Genomic DNA, 23,824 nt, shown 5'->3' on the forward strand with positions numbered 1-23,824 from the left:
CCCATTCTCAGGCAAGCAAGCAGATAGAAGCAAACCAGATCTGCCCGCTTAGCTCTATGGGAGATTGCAGACGGATAAGGTACAGTATGTGTTTGACTTGGAGGAACGTCAGGCGACGCTGAGCATGTGAGTCTCCGCGCGCTTGTTGGGTGACGTGCCTGCCTCATTCGGAGATCTCGCGCCGAGCTACTCCTTCTTTCGATGGCCTGCCCTGCCAACAGCTTGATGTAACAACACAATCGCAGAGATGCATCATGTGGGATCTTGCAGACAACATCATCACAAGCATACGGATCTACTAGTTACAAGTCGTAGCATGTCGCTCACTAGAATGCAGTCCGTCGACCTTCTCAGCGCAAAATTGTCTTCTTGTAGAGCAAGCAAATGTTTCACCACACCAGGTCTAGCACATCGCATCCCGCGATTGGCGATGATCTTGTAGTTTCCCAGCTCAGAGCGACTGGAGGTCAGCATTGAGAATACGAGCAGCGGCCATGAAACCCGAAGCTATCATCTCATCCCTCCCACAGACCTGCCCAAGCAGCACCAGACCTTCGTTGGGTTCTGTTGCTCGTGTAGCAAGCTCACTGGTTCATCCTCCTGTTAGCAAAGTCAAGACACGAAAAGAGAGACCGCTCACGGCAATACCCTGCTGACACTCGCTGGCAGCGCTATGGACGATAGAGCGCCGAGCCCGTTCGGGATCAGTGCCGTTGACTGCAAAGCCCATTCCGACCACTGCTCACGATGCTCGCAAGGTCCACTTGGGACGCCCATCGATTCAGAAGCGTACGGCAGCTCTGCTGCAGCTGTTCTGTAGATATCCAGCCTTGAATTGGATGGTATGGCTCAACGAACCGCGTTACACTGGTCCAAAGGCTCATCATCGGAGCGACAGTCCTTCTATCGCTATTTTATTTGAGGGAAGTCACAGCAGGTCCACACGACAAGCCTTAAGCACATTTCTTAGCCCCTCTCCGTCCGAGACGCATGCTGTTGACGGATCACAACAATACTAAATTCACGTCTTGGACGTATAGAAAACATCGCCTTTCATCATCATCCTTGCTGTTCGATGAAGCTGGGCGCTCTTGATCTTACCGTTTTCCAAGACGCTCCCTACCTCAATTTTACCACTGGCGTGAGCGATGGTCAGAGATTCTCGTTCGCTCGGATCGCCCACTGCCAGATCAGCCGGTAGTGTGCCTGGCATCCGGCATGCTGCTCCGATATTCAGCGCCAGAGTTAAAGGCACCGCCTTATGTGGTTGCTGCATGGACAGTGCTCTGCACACTATGTGCACGCCCTTCTCAATATCCGCCGATGTTGGCCTGCTAACAAGGACAATCTTGGGAACGGTTTGCGCAGGTTCGACGCCCATCATTCGAGCACCTTCTTGCCGAATGAGCTCAAGCTTTGACAAAATTTCAGGATGCTCCTCCAGAGTCGCCGGCTTCACGTCCCCTGGAACACCGATGTCCTCTGCGAGGATGAAAACGCCAGGATTTGCGACATCAACCAGGCTGGCTCGAATCGATGTCCCGTCAGGCAACTTCACGTTATCGACAGCATTTCCTGTCGGTAAGGCTTTGCCTGTCTTTGCACCAGAGGGATCTAGAAAAGAAAGCGTGATGCGTGAACCAGTTCCTGGCACACCACCAATTGAGTAGTCACCAAAGGGATCGTAGACGCCATCCTTGGTCACGCTGAAGGTCGCATTGATCAGCTTTCCCGTGTTCGTGTTGAAGATCCGAGTGCTGACTTTTTTGTGCTCTTCAGCGTCTCCATTCACGTGGACATGGTGAAGCAAGCCTTCATTGAAGCCAAAGGGCCCTATGGCCGAAGACATATTGCCGCAATTACCAGCCAAGTCCAGAGAGCCATCTTTAATGCCAACTTGCACAAAAGTATAGTCCAGGTCGGCATCCTCACGACTCGACTTCTCGACCACGCACACTTTGCTCGTGGATGAGACACCCGAGCCAATTCCATCAAGCTGTCTGCCGTAGCCGTCTGGAGAGCCCATGGCTGCTGAAAGGATCGGCTGCCACTCTTTGACATCCTTGGGGAGGTCTTTCCGATGAATGATCAGGCCATTCGATGTTCCGCCTCGCACGAAGCACGCTGGAAAGCTCTTAATAGTCATTCCTGGAGTTCTGAATGAGGTTTTGTTAGCATATGCCGTCGAGCCTCTGTATAATGATCGTTGCTGGTGGAGAGATGTTCCCGATCCGTGAGCGGCAACTGGCCGAGGAAGTGCACCATGGGCACGCTGCAGTTGACGAATCATGGTGTGAAGAAGTCCATGATGAGCCGTACTCTCGGCAAGCGCTCAGCTCATGATGCGACGGCCTAGAATGCCTTTATATATCTTCTTGAATGCATCTGCTACGATGTTGGACGCAGCGATCTCGGCAAGCACGCCGAGCACGACATGCGTATATCTGATTCCTGGTCGGCCGACGGAGTCGCGACTCCGGCAATCTAGTGGCTTGGCGTAAATTCTATTCTTTTTGCTTTTATACGGAAGACAACCGTCCGCTTTGCGCATCGGGACTAAGCCGCAGCGGGTATAGATCCAAACTCAGCGGAGCCAGGCACGAATTTAGACCAATTATAAGCCGCGGGAATTCCTAATTTCTGTTCAAAAAGTGTGCAGGGGTTCAAAAGCTAGTTGGACACGTGAGTGTGTTTCATCAACCTCCTGTACACCCTCCGTATCGTTCGCTATTGCTTTATACATGGCGTCATCGAAAGATATCAAGAACGCAATCGTTGCGCCGAAGTTCAGGCAGCGACCCTATTCAGCTTTCCATAACTCTCGACAAATCACCACTTAAGCTGCTGCTATCATCACGTTTCGCAAGAGACCGTGCTGTCAGTCTGCAACACTGTGCAATGGAACAGTACAAGAGTCAGGATGTATGTATGGCCAATTACGCTTTATTAGGCTCACGGCGGAGCCCAGGTTCCCCAGGATAACCTCCCTGCAGCAGGGTCATGGAAGGACAGAATGTCTTGCGGACGTGCGCCTTGGTGAGATGTGTGGCCTTGCGTGCCTGGCAAAGGGCATTTCTCGTCACCGCGACCATTCTCCACATTATTCCCACCTGCTCATGTTGCCGCTCATATAGCACACGACACGCCAGTCTTTGTGGCTCCATTGGAGGCATGCCTGGGAACATCATCACTCTCTCGGCTGCCGATATCGAGCAATGGCCGCCAGCAAACTTCACGAACCCAGAGACGCGGGACTGGATGCCCTCATACACCGGGACATTGTACGCATTTGCAACCGCATGTGTCGCTATGAGAGTTCTGTCGCGCCTGAAAAACAGAGCGGAGGAATTCGGTTGGGACGATGCATTTCTTATAGCTGGCTGGCTCTTCTTTTCCTGGTTCACAGTTCTGGCCATACTTGGATCGGAGAAATACATGACGAAGAGACACATGTGGGACATCCCAATCTATGTTTACCAGAGAATTGCAAAGATGGTATGGATGGCAGAGTGGGCATTTCTGCTGACCGGATGCTGCGTCAGAACCTCCGTGCTGCTGTTCTATCGACGCCTAGTAGAAGGAGCTTGCCCCAAACCGTGGAAATGGGCTGTCTGGGTTGCGATCGCTTTTAATTATGCCTGGACGTTGGCCTTCATTTTGGCTTTGATCTTCAATTGCACACCCACAGAAGCTTATTGGAAGTCTTTCGATTTCGCCTATACTAAGAAGTACCATTGTAGTGAGACCACAATCAACAATCTTCTTGCTGGTAAGGGAGTCCTTCGCCCTTTCCCTTTAGCGTTTGCTGATCACTGTGTTGATCTAGGTATCATGGCTGTGGTCTCAGACTTCTACGCCGTCGCTTTGCCGTGCATCATGATGCGAAGATTGCAGTTACCAGTGGGCCAGAAGTTGGCCCTGTATGCTATTTTCTCTCTGGGTCTGGTTGTGGTCATGGGGTCCGCAGTAAGAACCTTTTATCTCTGGAGTGAGTATCACAACGCCTCAAGCGGCACAGAAGCTAACGACCTTCTTAGACGTTGGCCGTCAGAGCGACGTGAGCACATATATCTTCAATGTCTTCGTGTGGGCTCAGCTCGAGTTGGCACTTGGTCACCTCTGTGCTTCCGCTCCAGCACTACGAGTATTCTTCCGCAGAATGGTCACAGAGCCATTATTCAAGCTGAGGCGCTCGGTCGAGAGCTCGACTCATGGCCGAAGTACGCAAAGGACCAATAGTGCACCTAATGATGATGATGTGGAACTCGTACATTGGAAGTTGGAACTCGATCCTTACGGCCATTACGATCTCACCCAGAAATCCATGATCTCGGAAGAACGCGTCTTAGTGGGCAGTGAGTCGAGACTCTCTCAACGAAAGGGCTCTAAGAGCTCCTGGCTAGGTCCCAGACAACAGGCTCAGGTGGGAGTCCCAGAAGACGTCGATGCGGAGATGGAGGAAATACAGATGACGAAAGACGCATTGAAGGGCCGGAGACCTGGGCCAACGCCCGTTGCGAGCGCTCGAGAACCCATCGAGGAATGGCCAATATCGCCAGTTGGAGAAATCGAGCGAAATATCGTTAAGGATAGCACGAACGCGGGCTGGCTTGACAGTCGGTAGCCTGCACTACAATGCCAATATCACAGCCATAGGAAACAGCGGTAGCAAACAGAGCTTGGGAAAGAGGCAGGTACAAGGATACATGCATTGCATAAAGTTCACATGCCTAGTCGTTTTCTCGCCCCCCAGCACGTTCCCAATGGAGCGGGAACATGAAATTTCCGTCCCTCCCGTTCTGACCGTGAGATCCGGGATATACATAGATGTGCAACAATTCCAATCTATGATATCCCCAAGATGCGGGCTAACTTCGCGGGCTTGTTGTATACGATCACGTGCAAGCAATGCGCATCGCCGAAGCACCGTAATGGCCACCAAAGAAACATCAGATCACAGCTCCTCATTCCCTTTCGCATCTGCACTCCCACCTCCGAATCCAAAAGCTGCCTTGAACACTCCAAACGCCGGACCTTCATCGTTCTCATCAGCTCATCCAGTTCCTCGTCTTAAGATCCAGGTTGCTTGCCCATTGGTGGGTACTGTTTGCCCTCTCTTTCGATTTTGGGTTCACAAGTGCACCGAGACGATTCTGGGATCAAGTCCATGACCTGGTATCGCGGAGGTCAGTACATGTGAAGAAAAACGCTGGTGCGGTCTGTATACCATCGGGACGTGTTGGCCGCAGCCCCACCAAGTGCTCTTGGAGCAAGTGCCGCAGACTGCTTGTTTGCACATTTTCGTCAAGGTGTTCTGAGTTCTAAGACGGTGGGTTGAATGAGGATTGAGTCGGTCGGGTTGAGGGTGATGATGAAAGGCAAGAGTGATGGTATTTGAGCTCGATGCTGCCGCTGCCGCCGCTCCACAGAACTCCGTGGTCGCCGATCAGACGCCGACTCTCAAATGCTATTTGGGGCGGAACAAATGCGACTCGAAATGGAGAACACGAGATCCTGAAGTGACACATCTATCTCCACAGATTCTAGCAAATGCAATCTATGCTCTAATCGAAGGTAATTTTCGTCGCCGCCTTCATATCTGATGTATCCTTATAGAAAGCACCGTATGCATCGTGACTCTTCTTCTTGACTGTTGTTCCGAATTTCAAGAGTTCTTCAGGCACAGGCTGACCTGCACCTTTGAGCACGTTGATAAGCGCACCAGCAAGACCTTTCTCGTTCTGTGTGAAAAGAGTGATCGCTCGACCATCTTGACCAGCTCGGCCGGTTCTGCAGTAGCGTCAGCAATCCATCACTCTGCGGTGTCGTATTCAATATCACTTACCTGCCAATGCGGTGAACGTAGTCCTCTACTGTGAGTGGGAATGTGACGTTCACCACCAGCTTGACTGCCGGGATGTCGAGTCCTCGAGCTGCAACATCGGTAGCAACCAGGATGGGCACTTCTCCAGACTTGAATGCTGCCAAGCTCTCCATACGTTTCTGTTGGCTCAGATCACCGTGGATTCCAGCAACGTTAAAGCGGTTGCGTCGAATGAATTCTTCAATTCGAGTCGCCTCTTTCTTGTACAGGGCAAATACCAAGATGCGGTCATTCTTGTTCTTGCCCGTTCCGTATTGGTTAAGAAGGTCAAGAAGTCGGCGTTGCTTGGCCATTTCTTCGACAACTTCCACCTCTTGAACGATTCTCTGATTGGCACGTAGCTCTCCAGAAGCATTATCGCCGATCGTGATCCTTACTGGATCGCGGAGGAATTCAGCAGCGAGATCCCGTACAGAAGGTGGCCAAGTCGCGGTGAACATCACAGTCTGCCGCTCGGCACTGGGAGCACAGGAAGTGATGATCTTTCGAATATCCTGCTCGAATCCTTTATCAAGCATGCGATCGGCTTCGTCCAGTACCAGGTAGTGAGCGCCTGACAGATCAATCGACCCATCTCCAACGAAGTCGTTCAACCTTCCTGGTGTCGCAACCAAGATATGTGTGCCCTTGAGAAGTTTTCTTTGTTCGTCCTTGTTGACACCTCCGTACACACAGGTCGCTTTCAGTCCTTTCGGCTCAGCTAGCTTAATCATTTGCTCCTGAATCTGCAAAGCCAGCTCTCTTGTCGGGCTGACGATGCATACCTGTATCCTCTTCTGCTCCTTCTTGATGCGATTGATGCAAGGAACACCAAAAGCGTACGTTTTGCCAGATCCGGTCTCTGCCACCCCAATCACATCTCTTCCATTGATCAAGTACGGCCACGATACTGCTTGGATCGGAGTCGGCGCGCTGAAACCTTTGAAATATGCTTTCTTCACTTTCTCGTCGAACGCGAGGTCGTCGAAGGACAGGACTGGGCCAACATCATCTTTTTGCGAGTCTTCGACGGCGATCTGCTCCTCTTTGTAATACTTCCTTGCTTCTTCCTTGCCTACACCAGATACTTTTTTGGTGATCACGGCTTCGCTCTCGTCAACTCCATTAGCTTCTGGGACGTTGGCTGCGAGCTTGGCTGCCTTCTCTGCCTTCTTGCGTGCCTTCTTCTCTGCTTTCGCGACAGCCTCATCGTCTTCATTCGCCTCGGTCGCCTCATCCACTGCTTCTTGTGCAGCCGCAGCCTTCGCAGTCTCCTTCTTGGCGCGCTTCAGAGCCTTGCGCTCCTCTTTGGAAAGACTCCCCTTTTCTTTGGCCATGGCATCGTCTGCTGGTATGACACTGTCCCTCGGTGCTTGGATGCCATTCTTCTCAACCTTCGACCTCTTGTCCTTCTTCTCTTTCTTATCCTTCTTCACCTTCTGCTTCTTAGCGATGATCTCGTCAACTTCGGCCGCAGCCGCAGCCTCTTCTCTGGATCGCTTTGACATGACTGTGCGGGTTGGGATCAGATACAAAAATGCGAAACTTTTTTGGTCGCAACTGCCTTTTCGAGGAAGGGTCCTGGAGAATGCTTGGCGCCGGAAAAAACCTTCTCGGAATATTGAACCGAGTCTTGCACTTCTTCCGCGGCAGGTCCACACATCTCTTCTGTATATAACTACGTACCTCGTGGCTTGGTGTGCTCGCAGACGTGATTTTCCGGGGACGCTTATATAGGCTGACGGAGGTATGGTTCGTGAGGAAGTGGAGACCTTGTCTGGACCTTCATATCCTGGACCTGGAATGGAGCTCGATTGTACATGACGCCCCAAGGAACGCTGCGATGGAAATGATGGGTAGCACAGATTCTCTGGATCCTCGATTGAGCGCGGAGCAGACCACGCAATCTAATCTGGAGGTGCACCAATATCTCCAGCCACGAGCAAGACAGCCTCAGAGGACTTGCAGTCGAAACGTTTGAGCGCTTCAGGTGCTCCAGGATATGGAACCGTCCCTCTCAGTGGGATGGGCATCAATCCGGCTACCAACATTTCTACGATGCCAAAGGCACATACAAATTATGCTGTGCACCTTCTACAGTGGCCCGTCATCAGGGACCTAGTATCGCAGGCGTGCGACCCGCAAGCACTGATGCAGACTAAATTGGCACGTCCGCCGCTCGACCTCCAGCCGCCTTATTCACTAGATCTAGATCTTGCTGGCAAGCCATCGTCATATACCCGAGCGTTCTTTGAGAAGGTCAACGTGTGGTATGCCGTGGTCGATCCTTACTCATGGCACGCGCACTTCCGGACAGCTTCAGCAGTGGGCTTCCGTTCAGGCGCAGAGACCTGTGTTGTACTGCTGGTGTTGGCCCTGGGCCAAGCGGCGCATTCTGGCCACAGCATTTCTCGTCTACCAGAAGGTCAGAGTATACCAGGTCTTGAATCTTCAATGCAGCCTGGCTGGTACTGCCAAGCCTAATGATCAGGAACGATGCGCTAAGTGCTCAGTGCCATATCCTGGCGGCAGCTTATCTCTTCTACGTCGTCCGACCACTTGAGGCGTGGAACCTTCTTAGTAATGCTTCGATCAAGCTTCAGCTGCTGCTTGCCAACCAGAGTGCTATACAACCTCAAGTCAAAGAGCTCAGCGAGAGAGTATTTTGGAACGCACTCATGATCGAGTCCGATCTTCTCACTGAGTTGGATCTACCGCATTCAGGAATTGTGCAATTTGAGGATAGCATGCGTCTACCTCGAAGCTTTCCATACGATGCGACCATTGCCAGAGCGGACGAGCTACCTGGGAATGACGACCTGTGGTATTTCTTGGCAGAAATTGCGCTGAGACGCCTGCTCAACCGCGTCTCTCACATGATCTACAGCCAGAAACGCACTTCCATTTCGTCACTTGAACCAGTGGTGGTTGAATTGGATTTTCAGCTCAATCAATGGTACGAAGGACTCCCCCCATCGATACGTTTTCCTCGTGAGCGATTGCCGGCCCGCGACCAAGTTCAAACGGTCCTCCGTCTACGCTACTTTGCATGCCGCACCATTATCTTCCGACCGTATATACAAGCTGTGCTGCAAGACGAGACTCTTGCCCAAGAACCAGCGGTGCAGATGGCGTGCCGAGAGTGTCTTGAAGCATGCGTCCGACAACTTGAGAATATATCCGCACATCATGATGGACACCTGCCATATCTTTGGCAAGGAGCTCTATCAATCACCAGTCAGACGCTTTTGCTCATGGGTGCAACTCTCTCGAGCGTCCTGTCTAGCCTTCTGCCATCGAGAGCACAGATAGATGTGGTCATCGACGACGTGGTCGCCGAACTAGACAAGCTCGGTCATCTAGCGCCAAGCATCAGGCTATGTGCTGACATTGTCAAAGAAGCTGAAGACAGGAGACAAGTTCTAATGCAGAGACCGCGATGAGAGCTGCCGACACCATCTTTCTTAGCTTGGCATTACGTCACTTGAATATTCTCATCTGCTGGGGGAAGCAGACCTGAACACGCATTGCCATCTTCCAATGCCAAGACAAGACAGGCCATATTTCCTGTGGCAGTATGGCCGAAGAAACAAGACTAGCTACGGAACTGGAACTCCTCAAATCTATGTTTGCTGACCAAGTCGATTACGATACCAAAGGACGCGAAGTTGTCTACGGCACAGATTCTGGGGCGCTTCGCGTCCGACTTCCAGATGGATATCTCCAAGATGCTCTCCCAGACGTCGTTTCAGCAAGCATAGGCAAGACTGATATTCGAGACAAGATGAAACAGCGCATTGCTGGCTTTGGGCCTGGAGATGGAATTTTGGACTCCATCATCATGGCCTTCAACGAGCTCATCGATCATGTTACGGCCACTGAAAACATCATCACCGACCAAAAGATCACTCAGCCTGACAACACCTCGAAAGCCACCATTGTGGTCTGGCTACATCATTTGCTCAACACCAGCAAGCGCAAACAATGTCTTCATCCCCCTTCAGCCGGTATCTCGGGAGTAACAAAGCCCGGGTATTGTAAAGACTGTGTGTGAAATAAGAAGTGAGTCTAATGACACAACAGGTATCCGGGCGTGTTGGTGTACTCTGGTCCATCTACCGCGGTGCGCGAGCATGTCAACGAGCTTAAAGCGTTGAATTGGGCTGCCTTCCAAGTTCGACTCGAGCAGGATCATGAGTGGAAGTTCAAGCACGGCGAAGGAGTGGTCGAAGTTGAGAGTATGGGCGAGGTAGTGACGGAGATTGACGTAGGAGATGATGGGAGGAAAGATATGTTCCTGGAGGCGATGAAGATGAAGTGAGATAACTAGCTTCCGCTGAGATCTATCTCTTACTGTCTCCATCTTGCCACTGTATCCCGGACAGCTGTCCATGCTACCCTGGCGAGGACTTCTCATTAGAGTCGCCCTCCAAAGGGTGTGCTTGCCCTTGCCCCGGCCCCGTGAACACGATGGCTCTGAAAGACGACGGCTCCATGGACGCGGCGACCAGCGACACAATTTGCGATTGGGAGCTGTAGGGTGGGCGCTGCAATGCAGAGGGCTCGACATTGGACGGGCACCGCTGGCATGTCACGCCATTGAACGATCATCCTCGCATGGGAGACCGTCCAGAACAAGCCAAACTCAAGATCATTCTTGGAGCGGCGATAAACGCAACATGCGCGCCATCAATGTAGAAAACAGAGTGTAGAAATATATCCAAACCCACCCCTCATCCTTCAACCACCTTGTCTCCTACTCGTCTCCCTCAACGCATCTCTTATCCTCTCATCCATAGCCTGCTGCTCCCTCCTCTCCTCTGCACTCAAACCCCGCACCTTCCCACTCGCAGCCTCCAAATTCTCCAAATCAACCTGATCCCCTCCCTCTCGCGCCTGCTGCTCCCTCAGCGTAGCCTCCCTCGCCCTCCCCTCCTCCAACCTCCTAAACTCCCCCTCCACAACCTCATCCGCCCCCTCCTCATAAAACTCCACATCCCCCCCAACCCCCAATCTCCCCTTCCGCAAAACCTCTCCAAACTCCCCCGCAATCTCTTCCAAAGTTTTCGCTTTGTCGGAGAAAATTTTCAAATGGTCGGAAATCAAATGTTGCGTTTTGCATTGGGGGCAGTGGATGACGGTGGTGCCGAAATGGTAGGCTTGTTTGGAGACCGTGTGGGAGGAGCGTTCCAGACATTTTTTGCAGGTGAAGTGGAGCTGGTAGGCGGGCGAGAGGGCTTTTCGGGTCGCGATGGCTTCGGCGTCGGATGGAGAGGTTTCCGGGCGGTCTGTGAGGGGAGAGGGTTGGTGGTGGGGTGGTTCTTCTGTTGTGGACTGGTATCGTCGTTGTTGCGCGGGCTGGATGCGCTGTGGTGTTGGGAAGATGCGGATTTGGGGGTGATGGGTTAGTCGTGCTGGGGGATTGTATGTGCGGAAGGTTTGTTCGAGAGTGCGCTGGAACGCGCGGAGGATTCTGGGTGTGTTCATGTTGGGTTGTGTTGTTGGAGATGCAGAGGCGAAAACATCGTGAAAGTATGGCTTCTTGATGGAGGTGCAAGGGTTGTTAGTCAGCGTCTTTGGCCGGAGAGGCCTTCTATGCAAGTGGAAATCTTCGCCGTGCTTTCTGGCCTCACGTTGCGTACATCGTAAAATCGTATAGACATTAAAATCCTTAATACCATCTCCGCTCGCTCATCCTCGCTCATTGCAAAGTTCTAGAATCGGACATGGATCATATCGACAGAGTCTCCATTGCTGCTCATGTATACACCCGGCACATCTCTTCCTCCCTCTCCTACGAACTGGGAAACGCACACTGCGTTCCATTCTGAGTACAAAACGGCATCTGGAAAGGCTCAGCCTTAATTCCCCTCGCAACAAGTCGTTCCCTCATTTCCGCCAATCGAGGCGAAGCCTCGATCTGAGACCGATTCTGTCCCTGTGCATCCCTACCACCAGCCCACAAAATCTCTGCTGCAGCTGCAGTACGAGGCCAGACCTAAAAGAAAAGCCATCCAGTCAGCATCTGTACAGACTCGGAAAAGATATGATTGAAAAGTTTCTCGACTTACCATTTGATGAAAATTCACCGTATCAGTCTGCTCGCTCCAAATATGCGTTTCCCCACCAATAACCAAATGCTGTTGTTCCTGTGGCACACCATTGAGCGGATCATAACTATACACTGCCCTCCAATTGTGATACGGAGCACAATAATCCTGGAAAGGCCAGAAACCCGCTGCATTCTTGGGGTAGAAATCTAGCCATTGACCTTTTCCACAGTCCAGATACCAGTAATTATAATTTCCCGCGATGGCTTGGTATCCTGCTTTCGTCACTTTGGCAACGGCTGCGTCGGACTGCCAGGTTTGGACGATGGTATTTTTGGGCAAGGTCAAGTTCCAGTCGAGAAGCATTTCTTCCCAGACTAAAGGTGTCATGTTGTAGGATTGGACTTGTTTCATGTTTCGATCCATGAATTTTTGCATGAGGGGTTGAAGGACGGAGGATTCGTTGGATTTTACGGTGTCGTCGAGGAGGTAGGTGTTTTTGTTGACTTCGTCGCCGCCGAGGTGGAAGAAGCTGGTTGAAGGCTTGATTCTTGGGAGGAGGTCATCGAGAAGTTTGTTGAGGAAGTCGTAGACTTTGGTGGAGTTTAGTTTTAGAGATCCGCACGGGGGTTCTGCGCAGTATGTTGTCCAGTCGGGTTGTTTGTTGAATGCTGCGATCAGGTCTGGGTGAGAGTACCAGATGGAGGAAGTGTGGCCTGGCATGTCAATCTCCATGGCTACTTCTACGCCGAGGAGGGAACCATATTCCAGCACCGCTTTGACGTCTTCAGGAGAGTATTTCTGAGATGCTTCGTAGACACCCTTCTCTGCCACTTCTGGTAGGGCCGGGTTGACGAGTGGCCATGATTGAGCATCAGTAATATGCCAATGGAGGCGATTCATCTTGTTGTATGAAAGTCCATCGATCATGGCGTACATGTCGGACAGTGGCTTGAAAGTGCGCGAAGTATCGACGTTGAGTCCACGCCACCAGAATTTCGGTGCATCAGTGATAGACACAGGTGCGAGAGTCGTATATACACCGCCTTTTGAGGACTTGAAAAACAGTTGTGTGAATGTGGTAAGTCCGTAGAGTATGCCAATTGACGTCTTCGCGGACACTGTGACCTTGCCATCTTCGGATACCTCTAGCTTGTAAGACTCGTCGATCTTGCCAGCCGGTCTCCCGATATCAGCGGGATCAGCGCCATCCTGCTGCAGAGTGATGGAAGTTATGTATTTCCCGTTACTGGCATCTGGTTCAAAATCCGACAATCGTGGTCGCAATTTCCAAGGCACAAAATTCCTGCTTTCCAAAGTGTCCCAAGTCCTGTGTATAGCATTTTCGACAATCTTGTTGCCATAGCCATGGCCTCCACTGGGCTTCTGTTCCAAGTAAGTCAAGAACTCTGCATCATCAGAGGGAAGTATGCAGCTCACAGATCCAGGACCGTTGTAGGTAATATTGACCTTATCCTTGGAGATCCAAAGAACGCCATTGCCATGCTTGTATTCTGTGGGAATTGGCCAGATTGCTTGTGCGCTGGCGACCAAGAGGCCGATAAATGGTAGACTCCGCATTTTGGAACACGGGGCGAAGAAATATTGTAAGTATGCGGACGTAACGATGCAGAGAGTCAAGAGGTCAAGAGGGCGAGAGGCGAGAGGGCGAGAGCAGCAATAATAGATGTAGTGTAGTCGTATGAATAGGCTGTGTCTCGCGTGGGATTACCTGTACATTGCGAATTTGCGATGTCGAGGGAACGTAGGCGGGGGTTGTATGGATGGGTGGTCGGAGGGCAGCTTGCAACCTTATGTTTGGACCCTCAAGCTCTGGGCACCTGAGAGCCTCTGCAAGCCTCATTCGCCAGTGGTCCAGTGGTAGCGCAGAAGAATCGAGTCTTGCAAGGGAAAAGCTCGAGGGGTGTGTTCAAGACAGGAAAGCCTCGCCTGGTATGTGGGACTGCCTTCCAAGATGCCGGTCTCGTTCTGTGCAGCAATGATGCCTTATCTGTAGATTTCTTCTAGAAAACGAAGAGGACGCTCTGGTGACGTTGATGCAACGAGACGAGACGAGACGAGGTGAAGAGTGCCATCCGCTCCATCACAGGTACATGCACTCGGTGACTCCCCGTCGGCCGGCGCATATTCTACGCCACAACCGCCCAACCGCTCCGGTTACTAGTTCTATGCATAACCACCAATCATGGGGAGCCGAGCGACACCGTACCTGAAGTCAAACCCATGAGACTTATCGATCGTATTATGCCTGTTCTCACGCGGCTTTTGGAGGTGTATCATGTTCATGAAGTGCTGCCGCTTCCACAGGCGTGCGTCTGCGTCTGTGTCTGCGATGGGAAGGGAAGTGAGGTTTGTGCCGGGATCAGAAGGAATCGCCGTCAATCGTCGCACGACTCTAGGATCTCACCTTTTGTGCAACCGGTTCGCTACATCCGCATATCACGATTGCGGGTTTTAACGCAAGGATGCGCTGTCGAGGCTCGAGGCCTCATCACTTGCATTCTTTCCACCAGCGTGTCAGATTGAGGCTCATCTCAGACACGGTCTAAGACATTTCAGAGAACAATCGCCTTGCATTGAACTAACACGCCATCCCTTCTTCGTTCGGTCTATCATCGCGAAATGGGTAGATCGTTCCGGTCGAGGCCTGCAGACAGAGCCGCAAGCATCCGAGCCGATCATGGCCGGGAGACATCCAACTCTGCGACACGACCTCAGAACCCAGCCGCCGTGACTCAAAGCAGCACTGCATGCGTCAAGAAGCGGCCAGCCGCATGGATTGTCATTTGTATGGCAAGAGAAGGCTCACATCAAGAGGCTCTCTGCTGAGCGTCGAACCAACGAATATCATGGCCTCGGGACCTGCGGCGACGAGATGTACAAAACTACCTACGAGCTAGTCAGGTACTGGTGCTAATGCTAGGAAAACTCAAATGACAGCGCACAGCGTACGTCAAGGGACGGCATGCTGCGTCAATTGTGTGGAATGCAAGCTTCGAAGCGAAGTACCTCGTGCGATTCTCCACGTTGCTTCTCGCTGCGTCGAATTCTGCGATAATTGGGGTAGAAACATGGAGAGTGAAGTCGTCGATCATTTCATGAAGCTGTGACCGACAATTCTAGCAGTCACGTCTAATGAGTGCATAATTCAGACCTGCAACAATGAGCGCCAGGTGCTCCATCGTTCTTTCAGCTCCACTCTGGCTACTTGTGCTCATGTCCTACGACGAGCGCCCTACCAAGATCATCATTAGCAAACAGCTTGATCAACGTCTTGTGCACGAAACTCACATTGCTGAATCTCCTGCTCAGAAAGACGTCTAAGCTTGTTGATAGCTGGTGCCTCTCCCGTGACAATGCCCTTAGCCACCTCGACAGTGCCAGTGATGATGTTCTTCCTGCTGACAGCGTATTGAATGGTCTCAGACTTGATCTTGATGAGACCGATCCTTGGATCCTCCGGACCACCGTCGTGCTTTCCGTCACCGAGATCACCCAACCAAGCCTTGAGCGCTGGAGAGTAGTACTCTCGGACCTTCGCACGATCGGTCTCGACAGTGGCTTTGCCGGAGATGGATGCCCACTCGCCAGCAGAATTGAGAAAACCGAGATTAATGTCTGGGTTTGCATCGAGATCGTCGGTCTTGCCAGACTCGGTGTTGGTGTGGAAGATGAAATCAACGCCGTTGCCCTCCTGGTCCAATATCAGTATCGTGATGCTTCAGTCGCTATCTTTGCATGGGCCACGCCTACCTTTGCTGCCAATGCCATGCATCTGCTTGCAAGACGGCCTTGAGCGTTCTTGGTAGTCATCATGCAAAACTTGGCCTTGTCGACGAAGTGTACGAGATCGTCAACCTTCTCCTTCAGTGACGGGTCTTGCTCATTCTTTGCGACATATGGGTCGGCGGTCTCGGAGCCGGTCTTGGTGTTGCTGAAAGACATCTTGGCGGTAGCGGTTTGAAAGGGTGCAGAAAGTGGTCTGGAGTATTGTGTCAGGTTTGAGGTCTGCTTTGAGAGCTGAACACAAGTGGATGGAAACGTCGCTGATATGCACTTCACTCTAGCAACGCGAGTAGCACTGCGGACAAGGGACATTGTGAAGTGAGGATGAAGCGATGTTGTGTTTGAGGTATTGTCGAACTTTTCGAGACCCACGTACCAAAGTAATTTTAGTGTTAGTTGCAGTCGAACAGTCAAGTTGTCATGAAAGGATCAGACAGGAAAGGAGAGAAGCAGTCACTTTTTGGCGTTGGTGGAATGAATGCCCCTCTATGACGCTGACGTATAGTTGACGCCAAAGGTATCCATCGTGCTTGCTGATCATCTCCCCGCTCAGACGGAACGAAAACAGACCACCGCACCGTCGCACATGGGAGCTGCAGCAGATCAGATCGGGAGGCTGAGGCAGGAGCCGCATCTGAGATGCTGGACTGAACTCCGGTGCCTACCATTGGCAGCGACGCCCAAAAGACGGCAGTGACAATTACCTCCTATGTCCACGGCCACGAATGCCGGTCTCCAGCTTTTGCGGGAATCGCTCGGCCTTCCTCTCGTTTGGCAAAGAAATGCGTCGACACATTGAACTGATCCGCGTCGTGGAAGATCGCGCCATTTACCTGAAATGTCTTGCATCTGTGCTCCACTTCGGGCCGGGCAACGCAAGCTTGTTGAAGGCGTTTCTGTGACTCCGCGTACTGCTCGAGAATTGCTGTTCATCGATTGTTGGGCGCATTGAGACCCGCTAGTCGATTTTGAGCGACCCGTATATCCTATGTACAAACACCCAGCAGGCGAAGAAGCCGATGGAGCCTGCGCAATGCGTTAGTACGAGTCAAATTGACAAAGAGCATCGAAAGCTGTACTCACCACTAAGCAGGAACCACAGGAAACTCAGCAATATTGAGTACCCCAGAAATAGTAGTCCTCCGGTGAAGCTGCTGAAGCTGAGCATCCTGGCCCAGTACAGAAGGCTGTAGGCGAATACGTATCCGGCACTAGATCCACTGCTTGCGAAGGCTCTCCATTGCCAGTGGTAATTCTCGGAGCAGAGCAGGAAATAAATCATCAAGATCGTAACAGCTGCGGACGTGACGATGAGCAGGCCGAAGCTGAGAAAGAGGAAGCCGAACATGTAGTAGATCCGATTGCTCCAGAGTGAGTTCATGATGAAGTACAGCTCGACAAAGATTGCGCCAAAAGGAAGGACCCCAACCAGGAGCATGCTTGGGACCAGACGGAGATAGCCTCTTGAAGGTGGGATCTGTCGTGGGATCTGGTTCGTGCGGACTGGTGGATCGGGCATGGGTTGACGAAATCCTACCCAGGAGCCTGCCATGGATAATGGAAGTGATATCACGAACCAGATACCGATGATAACGAGCATGGTCGTGAATGGGACCGCGCCGGATGATTGACGAGCCCAGACGAACAAGTTTAGCAGGAAGAAGATCGAGAAGACGAACACCGGTACCGCCGAGGGAGTCAGGACGAAGAGCTGCTTCCACTTGGTGCCTTGAAAGCCTTTGTAGACTCGAGAGCTGACGTATCCTCCAACGAAGCCGAGGAAAGTGTAGAGGAGGATCATGACGGTCGCGAGGCTACCGCGATTGCTTGGCGAGAGGAATCCCACAACCGCAAACGCGATCGTGAATCCAGCCATCATGAAAAGCTGTGCTCCGTTGCCAACCAGGATCGACAATGCGAGAGAGTGCTTTGGAGGACGGAACACGTCGCCATGGACCAGCTTCCACCCACTGTCTTCCTGAATATCATCGACAACACTGTTTCCGTTGAAATCGTCCAGTCCCAATTGATCCAGCCTGTTATATCGTGCAATGTCCTTCCTAAGCGTCCTGACCAAAATCGTACTGACCATGCCAATCAAAAACATGACAATGACAGCGCTGTTGATCAACGAGAACCAGTGTATCTTCGGGTCGAACACATGCAAGTATTTGTCCCACCTCGTCGCAAAAGTCGTCGGTGATTTGATCCAATGAATGCTGTAAGTCCAGAGCACTCTCGTCCTATCCTGCTCCGAAAGAGTAAGCGGGGCTCCTCCCGCACCACAATCCGCAGCCATATCATCACCAGTCCCCGTCCTCTTCGAATCTCTGCGCGAAGACGGCTCCACCAATATGCCCACCACGCGGAACTCGTTCTTCCTAACCTGATGATAATCCACGTAAATGTCATAGTGATTGTTCAGATGCGGCTGCTCATTCTCCACCTTTCCCAGGGTGAATCCAGGCTGGTAGAATTCCGTGTTCGTGTCCTGATCCAGATAATTCTGCGCGGCAGGTAGTCCGTCGATGAGCCAATTCACGATGTAGTTTTGCCAGATCCTCCTGTTCACGAACTTGCTATCCCGTGGCTCGAACCATACCTCGTCGCATACCGCCCTGCATGTCTCGTTGACCTCCATGCGCAAATTATATGGTGATGTCAAGATTCGGTCCCCGAACAGTATGCTGCCCAGCGACTCTGATATATGTTGCAGTCCATCTTTTGGCTGGCAAAAGTGGAAGGCTGGGTGGTAGTAATCGAACGAGAAGGCTGATCGAATCTGGGTATCGCGGGCGGATTGTCCAGGTGTTAGGTGGTTCACGTTCAATGGGACGAGGTCGCCATGCTTGTAATTTGTCGGCGTGATTCCTGGGAACGAGCATAGTCAGCATACAACTATCTGCCTGGGTGTGTAGAGCGTGGTCTGGTATGGAAAAGGCTTACCGGGGAGATAGAAGCCGGACACACAGCTCGCCGATATGAGCGCGAGCAACGGCGCCGGCAGCTGTTGAAGCCTCATCGTGTGCGACTGCGTGGCAGAGAGGAGGGAGATATTGCTCAAATGCGACTCGAAGTTGCCCAGGTGTCAAGCTGCTAGGTAAGCTCTATTCTACGCTCCAGAGCTCCTGTGACGCGCGGCTTGGCGTTGGGCTTCGTACGCTTCGTATGCTGACAATCTCCTTTGTTCGATGAGATGGCGCTTGCGGATCAATTTATGCTCAATTCTCAGTTAGGGGATGGATGCTTGTAGAATTACAATAACATGCCATGCGAAATAGTGTGGACGCTGCGTGAGTGCGATGTTCAGGTCTACGATTTCTACGATGCCATTTTCTATCTGTGGCGTGGCTGGCTGACCGACAACACAGCCACTCTTCACTTTTCAACCCCTGCCCGTGGCAGATCGGGACGCATGGACTTTGTGCGAGATAATATCACAAGAGAGCGACCTGTGCAGGGTGACTGCTACGTTGTGATTCCTACAGTCCTCAAGAGATATTCATGACAAACAAGCAAAATATTCGCGTCATAACAAACCGTCTCTCATTGAAGCCAAGAACGTGGCATAGCTTCGTATCTGGGTGTGCTGATGCTGATGCTCTATATACTCCAGTCCTTTTCCATCCCGCGCCTCGCAATGCCAATCCAAACTCTGCGCGTACGCGAGTGCACTCAATATCCATTTCCCAAAAGCCACCATGTACAAGAAGGTAAAATTGTCGTAACGCCGTGTCCAGGTTTGCCTGCTCTGAAAGCAACGCATCAAACAGGGCTTAGCTCCTTCACGAGGTGTAGGTCTTGTATGTGGAGCCGTAGGACGATGGCTCAGAGCCGCTAACCAGAAGTCCGTCCTTGACCATGAAGTAGGCGTAGCCAGCAATGTTCGAGTTGCTGTCCATCCATGGCATAACTTCCTCGAGAAATGATGCAATCTGGTCATCAGAACCAGTGGCACCGAACTCAGAGACGTAGATTGGCTTTCCGTTGGCGATTTTGATGGCCTGCTCGAGGTGCGACTTGAAGTCATCGGCGTTCTCGGCAGAGTCGTACCAGTGGATGTTAAAGCAGTCGATCTGGCAGTCTGTGCAAGCGTCCAAGAAGTTCTGGAGCCAAGTAAGACCCATCTCACCACCACCGTTGGTGACGGCTGGAGCGCAGAGCTGGGCCTGACCCTTGAAGGGGTTCATGTATGTGACGTATGCAATGGCAGCGGCAGCGGCACCAAGATTAGCCTGAGCGGAGTGATCGGGCTCGTTGAAAGAGAAGAGGTGAGTGGAGCCGGCGCTGATGGCAGACTTGGCGTTCTCGCTCCAGGAACCAGTGAACTCAGAGGCAGTACCCCACAGAGTTGGAATGAAAGTGAAGCCATCGTCGAGACCATCGCTGGAGGAACCCCAGTTGTAAGCCCAGGAGATCTCGCGAGCACCTGTGAAGCAGGAAGTGAGGCTGGCGTCGTTGTAAGCGAGACCACGCTTTCCTCCAGCAGATGAGGCGGCAGAGCTGTAGCTTGGAGCGGCAGATGCAGTTGAGGAAGCACCTCCGTAGTTGTCAACGCCCTTGTTCACCACAGAGTAATCTGCCAATGCAGCGGAGGACGAGGTTGAAATGGGTGCAGCAGAAGTTGGTGCAACTTCCGTGCTGGAAGACGCTGGTGCCGGGTAGGCTGGTGCAGAGGAGGCCGGGACTGGAGCGGGCTCGCTGCTAGATGGAGCGGAATAAGCAGGAGCGGACGGCGAGGAAGTCTCGACGGGTGATGCCTCAGATGAGGAAGGTGCGGAGGCTTCGGTCACATATTGGGTCACCTTCTCAGTGCTTGTGACAGTCACAACACGGCAAGAATCGGAGGCTGCTGCAGCGACGCTGCTTGCTGCGGATTGGTGGGCGACGTGAACGGTCTGGTAGACAGTCTCAGTGTGAATCACATGCTCAGTCGCGGTGTTGTAGCCAATGGCAGATGAAGATGCCGCGGAAGATGAAGCGGCAGATGGGAGTCCAGTCGAAGCCCAAGGTGCAGTGGCATTGGCGGTTGGGTATGCGTATGGTGCGCCGGTGCCAGTCGCATGGGCAGCGCCGTCGTTGCTCGAGTGGAGATACTTATGAGCCATGTGGCCATGACGAGAAGCCAGAGCGGTCGAGGCAAGCGCCAAGAGTGAGAGGCGAGTAACAGGCGACATGGTGAAGTGTGGTGAAGCGTGGTGTCGTCGTATTGGGATGTGGATATGCAAATGCTGTCGATGTCGATTGGTGCTGTTCTATCGCGTGCGCGAACGCAAAGAAGGAGCTGCTACTAGAGCGGCGAGTGTTGTGACTGCCGACCAGGGCAAGTGCGAATTTTTGTCTGGTAGAAATGAATGTGATGCCCGAGGTTGGAGGGTGAGAGAGGGTACGAGCGAATGCTCTTGCAGTGTGGCAGCAAGTGTTGTAAGGAAGGAGAATCGAAGCACCGAGATGGAGAGGAAGAAAAGAAGCAGCGCAGAGTAGTGGTAGTGTGCCATGGCCATGTGCATGCACAAGCGCAGTCGGCTAGGCGCAAGGATGCATCAGCGTTCAGGCCCTGTCTACTTGCAACAGGTTATAGCATAACCTGGCCGTAGATTATAACAACTCTTCCAATAACCAACCTGTCTTATATAACAACGATTATTGAATCGTTGGTTATCGCTGTGCTCGTAAACTCGCTGAGATTATGCTATATATAGTATAATTAGTATAACTAACTCTTAAGGAGCTTTTAAGCCTATCCGTGCGCTCTATAGACTTCCGGCATAGCGCCGCAGTATCTACCTCTTTCTACGTCTTGTAAAAGGAGCTATATAGCGGTCGATAAGGTATAAGGCGGCGGAGGTAAAGAATAAGGTACAATAGAGCGATTATTAGCGGTCGTGTTATCGGTAAGCGCTATTGCTAGCACGATACCGTTATTACTCGAAGAACTACCTAAATTGCGCCGCCGTACGATATATCGACTACTAGGACGAAGGTCGGTTCAAATAGACCGTAATAAGATAGAAAGCGAGGCATTTCGAGTGCTATATAGTCTGCCGAAGTACTATTACAAGCGTACGAGGTTAAAGCAACCGGTATTGCGCGCGTTAGTAGAAGAGCTGCGGAAGAATAGTTTAGAAGGCAAGAATAGGAACAAATACTCTATTAAGTTACGAGTTATCCTTTTCCTTATTATAGTCGGATATAATAGGAGCCTTAGCAACCTTGCTAACGACTTTAGTATAGCAAGAGAGACACTACGAAGGATAATCTATACCGTGTCGCGCTGTTTGTATCGTATAGCGAAGGAATAGATTAAATTGCTACGAAAGGACGATAAACCGCTATAGTCTAAGAGTGCCGATAGAGGCAAGTTCTAGCTATATTTTAAGGGCGTTATCGGCGCTATCGACGGCACCTTGTTAATAGCTAGTCTACCGAAGATTAACAGCAATCTATAGCGTTGTCGGAAGGGCTATATTATATAGAATGTAATAGCCGCCTACGACTCGTCTTTGCGCTTCTTATATATAATACCTAGATACGAAGGGTTAGTAACGGATAGCACTATATTAAGGAAGGCCTATTAGTTAGGCTTCGACGTACTAGATAGCTACTTCTATCTTACGGACGGTAGATATTCCTTTAAAGATCTACGGCTCTTAGTGCTATATTAGAAGACACGATATTACCTTTGTAAGTAAAGCGAGGCGGAAGAACGACCGACTAATTATCGAGAGATTTATAACCTCCGCTATGCTTAGCTTCGTAACTATATCGAGAGGGTGTTTAGTATTATAAACAGGCGGTTTAGGCTTATTAAAGAGGGACTAAATAGCTAGTCGATTACCTAACAAAGTCGCTTTATCGTCGCCTGTTATATTATTTATAACTTTATCCTATCTAATAGTCGATAACCGCTGTCTTTAGAGCTAGGTCTCCTTCTAACTAACGCTAAATTAAATGCCGCTCGAGAGGCCGATACGACGGCTAAGGTTTACGTCGATAATAGGCGCTACGCCGAAGAGGTTAAGGATAAAAGTTACGCTAATTATCGTAATAGAATAGCGAGGTAGATGTATACTAAATATAACGGTAATTAGTTAAGAACTGGACTTAATATAAGGGCTTAAAAGCAGGAGGTGCTACTTAGAGTACGGCGAAGGATGTAATAGGGTTTAGTAGATAGTTATAGAATACAAAGGCTATAGCCGGGGTTTAGCTTTTAGTAAGAAACTTAGTGTAGATTCGAATTCTAGGCTTAAATCGTGCATTTAAGGAACATTACTATCGCCTCTTCCGCGGATAGGCTCTTCTCTAGTCGAAATTATAGTAGGGTTGAATTCGTAGGTTCTTAGTAAACTTCTACGATACTAGAGTTTAGGTTAATAGGGCATAGCTTTTTTTTATATAATAGCACCCCGCACGTAACTACATTTTGCTAGTAAAAATTAATAACACCTCTACACAAATCAATAGTATAGCCGTTAGCGTGCATTTACACTGAAATTCTATCCTAATCTACGAATTCTCGCATCGAATAGCACTAAATATATACTTCTTCTGCTATTTCTAATTATTGTTATTAACAACAACCTATTGCCTATATCCTAATAGTACGTATCTACCTTCTATCTGTTGCAGATATATATTCTAACGGATATTAGACTTAATGTCCGTTAATACAGATAGGAAGTACTCCTTAAACTGCTCCTAGTTTATACTCGAAGCGACCTTATAATAGTTAAATTCCCCGTTCTTCTTTGCGACCTCGCGTACTAATAATATACGATTAGCTATCGGTATGTCTATATTCTTGAACGTCTTCTTATCTAGCAGCCGCTTTGTAACGTTACTAACGACTAAACTAGCCTTAGTAGCGGCTAGCGCATTAGCGCGTTGCTCGTCCGCTAGTTTCTTCGCTAAAGTACGTTCTTCCTTGCTATCCTTTACTACCTCCGCGACTATTAATACTATCGGCTCGAAGACCTTCTATAACGACTTTACAATAGTTAGATTCTTCTCGTTTATATCCTCCGCCTTCTTATAAACCCGATCGGCCTCCTTCTGCATCTTCTTTTAATGCTTTTCCGCCGCTTTAGTAGCGCGCAATACT

The 23,824-nt window shown here is 50.8% G+C and overlaps 11 protein-coding genes across 11 annotated transcripts; 3 read left to right on the top strand and 8 right to left on the bottom strand.

Annotated features, from left to right (window-relative positions):
• Positions 1–846: 846 nt before the first annotated feature.
• MYCFIDRAFT_155279 (uncharacterized protein) lies at positions 847–2,146 on the bottom strand (the record flags this gene model as incomplete). The annotated part of the gene is made up of 1 exon (XM_007930163.1): positions 847–2,146. One exon carries the CDS (start codon positions 2,144–2,146, stop codon positions 1,022–1,024), a length of 1,125 nt encoding a protein of 374 aa, XP_007928354.1. The 3' UTR covers positions 847–1,021.
• A 1,370-nt stretch (positions 2,147–3,516) lies between these two features.
• On the top strand, positions 3,517–4,156 carry MYCFIDRAFT_121303 (uncharacterized protein; the record flags this gene model as incomplete). Its single annotated transcript, XM_007930164.1, has 3 exons — positions 3,517–3,769; positions 3,827–3,988; positions 4,038–4,156. Coding segments are annotated over 3 exons (534 nt in total), but the record flags the coding sequence as incomplete, so codon positions are not given.
• A 914-nt stretch (positions 4,157–5,070) lies between these two features.
• On the bottom strand, positions 5,071–5,299 carry MYCFIDRAFT_26709 (uncharacterized protein; the record flags this gene model as incomplete). The annotated part of the gene is made up of 2 exons (XM_007929712.1): positions 5,071–5,172; positions 5,228–5,299. 2 exons carry the CDS (start codon positions 5,297–5,299, stop codon positions 5,071–5,073), a joined length of 174 nt encoding a protein of 57 aa, XP_007927903.1.
• Positions 5,300–5,373: 74 nt separating this feature from the next.
• On the bottom strand, positions 5,374–7,311 carry MYCFIDRAFT_165866 (uncharacterized protein). The gene is made up of 3 exons (XM_007930165.1): positions 7,105–7,311; positions 5,846–6,933; positions 5,374–5,790 (listed from the first exon to the last, which is right to left on the bottom strand). The coding sequence occupies exons 1-3, from the start codon at positions 7,198–7,200 to the stop codon at positions 5,565–5,567; spliced, it is 1,410 nt and encodes a 469-aa protein (XP_007928356.1). The 5' UTR covers positions 7,201–7,311; the 3' UTR covers positions 5,374–5,564.
• A 610-nt stretch (positions 7,312–7,921) lies between these two features.
• Positions 7,922–10,575, top strand: MYCFIDRAFT_176389 (uncharacterized protein; the record flags this gene model as incomplete). The annotated part of the gene is made up of 9 exons (XM_007930166.1): positions 7,922–8,288; positions 8,324–9,192; positions 9,227–9,282; positions 9,308–9,342; positions 9,375–9,432; positions 9,458–9,913; positions 9,947–10,180; positions 10,249–10,398; positions 10,422–10,575. The coding sequence occupies 9 exons, from the start codon at positions 7,922–7,924 to the stop codon at positions 10,573–10,575; spliced, it is 2,379 nt and encodes a 792-aa protein (XP_007928357.1).
• A 214-nt stretch (positions 10,576–10,789) lies between these two features.
• Positions 10,790–11,161, bottom strand: MYCFIDRAFT_18152 (uncharacterized protein; the record flags this gene model as incomplete). The annotated part of the gene is made up of 1 exon (XM_007929696.1): positions 10,790–11,161. A coding segment is annotated over one exon (372 nt), but the record flags the coding sequence as incomplete, so codon positions are not given.
• A 451-nt stretch (positions 11,162–11,612) lies between these two features.
• On the bottom strand, positions 11,613–13,671 carry MYCFIDRAFT_49199 (glycoside hydrolase family 20 protein). The gene is made up of 3 exons (XM_007929793.1): positions 13,354–13,671; positions 11,935–13,299; positions 11,613–11,861 (listed from the first exon to the last, which is right to left on the bottom strand). The coding sequence occupies exons 1-3, from the start codon at positions 13,492–13,494 to the stop codon at positions 11,658–11,660; spliced, it is 1,710 nt and encodes a 569-aa protein (XP_007927984.1). The 5' UTR covers positions 13,495–13,671; the 3' UTR covers positions 11,613–11,657.
• A 1,484-nt stretch (positions 13,672–15,155) lies between these two features.
• Positions 15,156–15,879, bottom strand: MYCFIDRAFT_189335 (uncharacterized protein; the record flags this gene model as incomplete). The annotated part of the gene is made up of 3 exons (XM_007930167.1): positions 15,156–15,169; positions 15,226–15,628; positions 15,688–15,879. 3 exons carry the CDS (start codon positions 15,877–15,879, stop codon positions 15,156–15,158), a joined length of 609 nt encoding a protein of 202 aa, XP_007928358.1.
• Positions 15,880–16,182: 303 nt separating this feature from the next.
• MYCFIDRAFT_183225 (uncharacterized protein) lies at positions 16,183–16,991 on the top strand. The gene is given in 3 exon segments (XM_007930169.1): positions 16,183–16,297; positions 16,311–16,746; positions 16,804–16,991. The coding sequence occupies 1 exon segment, from the start codon at positions 16,446–16,448 to the stop codon at positions 16,620–16,622; it is 177 nt and encodes a 58-aa protein (XP_007928360.1). The 5' UTR covers positions 16,183–16,297; positions 16,311–16,445; the 3' UTR covers positions 16,623–16,746; positions 16,804–16,991.
• On the bottom strand, positions 16,183–18,742 carry MYCFIDRAFT_204169 (uncharacterized protein; the record flags this gene model as incomplete). Its single annotated transcript, XM_007930168.1, has 3 exons — positions 16,183–16,746; positions 16,804–18,591; positions 18,667–18,742. The coding sequence occupies 3 exons, from the start codon at positions 18,740–18,742 to the stop codon at positions 16,679–16,681; spliced, it is 1,932 nt and encodes a 643-aa protein (XP_007928359.1). The 3' UTR covers positions 16,183–16,678.
• A 503-nt stretch (positions 18,743–19,245) lies between these two features.
• On the bottom strand, positions 19,246–21,130 carry MYCFIDRAFT_211742 (uncharacterized protein). The gene has a single exon (XM_007930170.1). The coding sequence runs from the start codon at positions 20,895–20,897 to the stop codon at positions 19,506–19,508; it is 1,392 nt and encodes a 463-aa protein (XP_007928361.1). The 5' UTR covers positions 20,898–21,130; the 3' UTR covers positions 19,246–19,505.
• Positions 21,131–23,824: the final 2,694 nt, after the last annotated feature.

Source organism: Pseudocercospora fijiensis (genome assembly GCF_000340215.1).
Source record: "Pseudocercospora fijiensis CIRAD86 unplaced genomic scaffold MYCFIscaffold_6, whole genome shotgun sequence".
NCBI lineage: Eukaryota > Fungi > Ascomycota > Dothideomycetes > Mycosphaerellales > Mycosphaerellaceae > Pseudocercospora > Pseudocercospora fijiensis.